Genomic DNA, 3,973 nt, shown 5'->3' with positions numbered 1-3,973 from the left:
TATATATATATATATATATATATATATATGATGCTGTTGATGAAATATATAAACATACACTTTCTGTGTATAAAACGTAATTCTTTTCCTTATTTAGTTAGATACATCTATTCATCTTTATTTACTTATTTATATTTCTTTTTTCTGCTTATTTTTATCTATTATTTATACTTTTTTATGCATGTATATGATGTATACAATATACGTAATTATATACTACATGTGCATATATGCACATGTTGTTAATACTCTTCCTCTCTATATACAACGTAATTCTTTTCTTTCTTTATTTATTTATTTATTTATATTTATTTATTTATTTTTCTTTATCTTTTTTTGTATTTGTTTGTATTTACTTATATATATTTATTTATGTATATTTATATTTATTTGTATTGTATTTGTATTTATTTGTATTTGCATGTATATTTATGCTTGTATTTATATTACTCCTCCCTCACTCTCTTGCTGCTGCTGCTGCTGCTCCTGGTCTTGCTGTTGTTGGTAAAGATGCTGCTGCTGCTGTTGCTGCTGTTATATATGCTGCTGCTGCTGCTACTGTTACAAATGCTGCTGCCGTGCTCTAATCCTCTTCTGTTTCTTTTTTTGTCTCTTTTTTTTTTTCTTTCTCCTATTGTAGTACTAATACTATTACTACTACTCTTGCTGGCAATTCATGCTGCTGCTGCTGCTGCTGCTGCTGCTGCTGCTTCTGTTGCTGCTGCTGTTGTGCTGCAGCAACTTATGCCATGGATACAAGAAGGGTCGATGTACAGCAGGAGAAGGTTGTCGTCATGCTCATGGCATAGAAGAGTTAAGACATCACCGCAGCTTTAGAAGGAAAAAAAGAGGACCTACTGATGCTGCTGCTGCTGCTGCTGCTGCTGCTTCTGCTGCACCTGCTGCAGCTGGAACAGGATCCACTACAGGGACAGAATCTGGTAGTACGGCAGCAACAGCACGACCGCAGCTTACTGTTACTGCTGCTGCTGCTGCTGCTGCTGCTGCTGGGGGAGGGGAAGCATCACGTGGAGGGTTAGATCATAAGACAAATATTTCTGCTGCAGCAAACTGTACATTCTTTCATGCTTCCTCTAGGACAAATGCAGCAGCAGCAGCAGCAGCAGCAGCAATAGCCGCCACTGGTGTGGAGCAGCGGCAGCAGCAAAAACAGCAGCAGCAACAACACGAGCAGCAGCAGCAGCAGAACCAGGAGAGTCTAGATAACCTGCAGCTACACGAATACGGGGGAGGTGCAGAGCTGCTGCGGCAGCTGTCTCTTCCTGCTGCTCCTTTGTCTCTGCTGTCTCCTAAACAGGTCCCTCGCTCGAAGGCAGCAGCTGCTGCTGCCTCTAATGCAGCAGCAGCAGCAGCAGCAGGCATGCAGCAGCAAGCAGCTGTCTCCTTAGGGTGCCTCAAAGCAATCGGGCAAAAAGCCGCTTCACAAAAAGCATCCGATGCTGCGCTGCTGCAGCAACAGCTGCAGCAGCACATGCAGCAGCAGCTGCAACAACAGCTGCAACAGCATCTGCAGCAACGACTGCAGCAACAGATGCAGCCGCAGCAAGTCGCTGAATGGCCAGGTGACATCTTCAGGTCACTCGGGCTGCAGCAGCAGCAGCAGCAGCAGCCGCAATGCCATCTGCAGCAGCCCCTGCAGCAGCCCCATCAACAGCTCCTGCAGCAACCACTGCAGCAGCAAAGGCAGCAGCAGGAGCAGCAGCAGCAGCAAGATAACCACTTTTCTGACTGGACCAGTGACCTCCTAAAGGCACTGGAATTCAGGGAGGTGCAGCAGCAGCAGCAGCAATCGCAGCAACTGCAGCAGGAGACAGGAGTGTACCTCAACTCTCGCTTCTTGGGGCAAGGTGCCCAGGAGCAGCAGCCAGATGACACAGTTGCTGCTGCTGCTGCTGCTGCTTTGAATTGGAAGCCCTCTCCTGCTGCACCGCTGCAGCCAGAGACACGGGAGCTGCTAAGAGGCAGCTGCTCAGAAGCAGCAGAAGACAGGCTGCAGCAGCAGCAACTGCAGCAGCAGCTAGCGATGCAGCAATCATGGAAGGCCAGTGGCCCTCATTTGCACCGACAGGAAGTGCAGCAGCAGCAGCTTCTGCAACAGCAGTTGCAGCAACAGCTGCAGCAGCAACTGCAGCAACAGCAGCAGCAGCAACAGCAGCAGCAACGGCAGCCACAGCTTCCTAACTTGGAGGAGCTTTTTAAGAGCCAAGCGGCGCTGCAGCATTTGCTGCAGCTTTTCCTGACACAGAGGGAGGTATCTACACCTACAGCTAGCCCAACTGCAGCAGGCAGCAACAGCACCAGCAGCAGCACAACAACCACCAGCAGCAACGCCTGCTGCAGCAGCAAGGCACCTAGCAACGGCAGTAACTGTAACGGCAGCAGCACCAACGGCCACACTTTATTTCCTCCTTTTTACTCCCCGAAGGTCCCAGCACCCGCATCTCCAAGTTCTTCCTTGCTGCTTGCACTGCAGCAGCAGCAGCAACAGCAGCAACAGCAGCAACAGCAGCAGCAAGGGGTGGATATGCTATGTGTGAAGCCGGGGTCTGCCGAAGGAATCAGCGACAAATGCATTCCCCCGGTCCCTTTGTCTCCTCTGTTGCTGCCTGCTTCTGAACTACAGCAGCAGCAGCAGCAACAGCAGCAGCAGCAGCAGCAGCAGCCGGTCCCGCTGGAACGAAGCAAATGCCTATTAGAAGGCCTCTGCATGCAGCTGCCTGAACAAATGCAGCAAAGCCCGTGGGAGCATCTTGATGCAGCAAATGGTGCAGCTTTTAGCAGTGCTTTGCAGCTACACCTGCAGCAGCAGCAGCAGCAGCAGCAGCCACTGCAGCACCAAGCACATCATCCGCTGCAACCGCTGCACCTGCAGCAACAGCAGCAAATCGTTGCACCTGCAGCAGCATTCACAAAGGAAGCACCACAGCAGCTAAAGCAGCAACTGCAGCAGCGGCCAACTAATGGTGCAGAAAGTCATGCATTAGATAACAGTGCTGCTGCTGCTGCTGCTGCAGCTGCAGCAGCAGCAGCTGCTACTGCAGCAGCAGCTGCAGCTGCTGCTTCTGCTGTTCCGATGGAACACACGCAGCAGCGACTTTTGAGGGCTGAAGGCGCAGCAGCACCTTTTGAACCGCTACAGCAGCAGCAGCAGCAACAGCTGCAGCAGCTGCAGCAGCTGCAGCAGCACGTGTTGCAGATTGCGTCTCCTCTGTCCCGCCCCTCCGACTCCTCTCCTTCTTCGCCGCAGCAGCAGCTGCTGCTGCAGAGTTTGCTGTCTCCTTCTACTGACCCTTTAGTAGATGACACACCAGAACCTTGTGTCTCTGCTGCTGCTGCTGCTGCTGCTGCTGGGTCTGTCAAGACACTGCACTAACTCCAGCAGCAAAAGCAGCAGCAGCAGCAGCAGGGCGAGGTGCAGCAGCAGCTCGCTCTGTGAGGCAACAAGAAAGAGCACCGTGAGCTGCAGCAGCAGCAGCAGCAAAACCCTGTCTGCTGGTGCAGCAGTGCTCGTACATATATAACAATAGCAGCAGCAGGATGTGCTGCAGCAACAGCAAGTGCAGCAGCAGAAGGATCTGCTGCAGCAGCAGCAAGTGGAGCAGCAGCAGGACCCGACAGGTGCTGCTGCTCCCCACTGCTTTTCCCGCCCGTTTGTTTTTTGGCTGGGAACCCCGTCTTTTTCGTCGCAGCAGCAACAGCAGCAACAGCAGCAGCAGCAGCAGCAACAGCAGCTACAGCAGCAGGAGGGAAGGATGATTGATTTTTAGCATCGTGCTACTGTTGCTGTTATAGCTGTATATACTTTATGCACCTGCATTCATTTGCATGCATGTGCATGCATATGCATGCATATGCATGCAACTGCATGCATTTGCATGCATGCCCCCTCTTTGTTTTGGGGCTTCCTTTTGATTATTATTATTATTATTAAAGACAGCAGCAAAACAAACAG

The 3,973-nt window shown here is 50.7% G+C and overlaps 1 protein-coding gene across 1 annotated transcript; it reads left to right on the top strand.

Moving 5' to 3' along the window:
* Window positions 1-431: 431 nt before the first annotated feature.
* On the top strand, window positions 432-3,394 carry EMWEY_00051310 (hypothetical protein, conserved; the record flags this gene model as incomplete). Its single annotated transcript, XM_013477458.1, has 2 exons — window positions 432-504; window positions 909-3,394. 2 exons carry the CDS (start codon window positions 432-434, stop codon window positions 3,392-3,394), a joined length of 2,559 nt encoding a protein of 852 aa, XP_013332912.1.
* Between the last annotated feature and the right edge of the window lie 579 nt (window positions 3,395-3,973).

This window comes from Eimeria maxima, genomic scaffold (genome assembly GCF_000499605.1).
Source record: "Eimeria maxima Weybridge genomic scaffold, Emw_scaff1307, whole genome shotgun sequence".
In the NCBI taxonomy this organism is placed as follows: domain Eukaryota; phylum Apicomplexa; class Conoidasida; order Eucoccidiorida; family Eimeriidae; genus Eimeria; species Eimeria maxima.
This window is presented reverse-complemented; position numbering and strand designations above follow the sequence as displayed.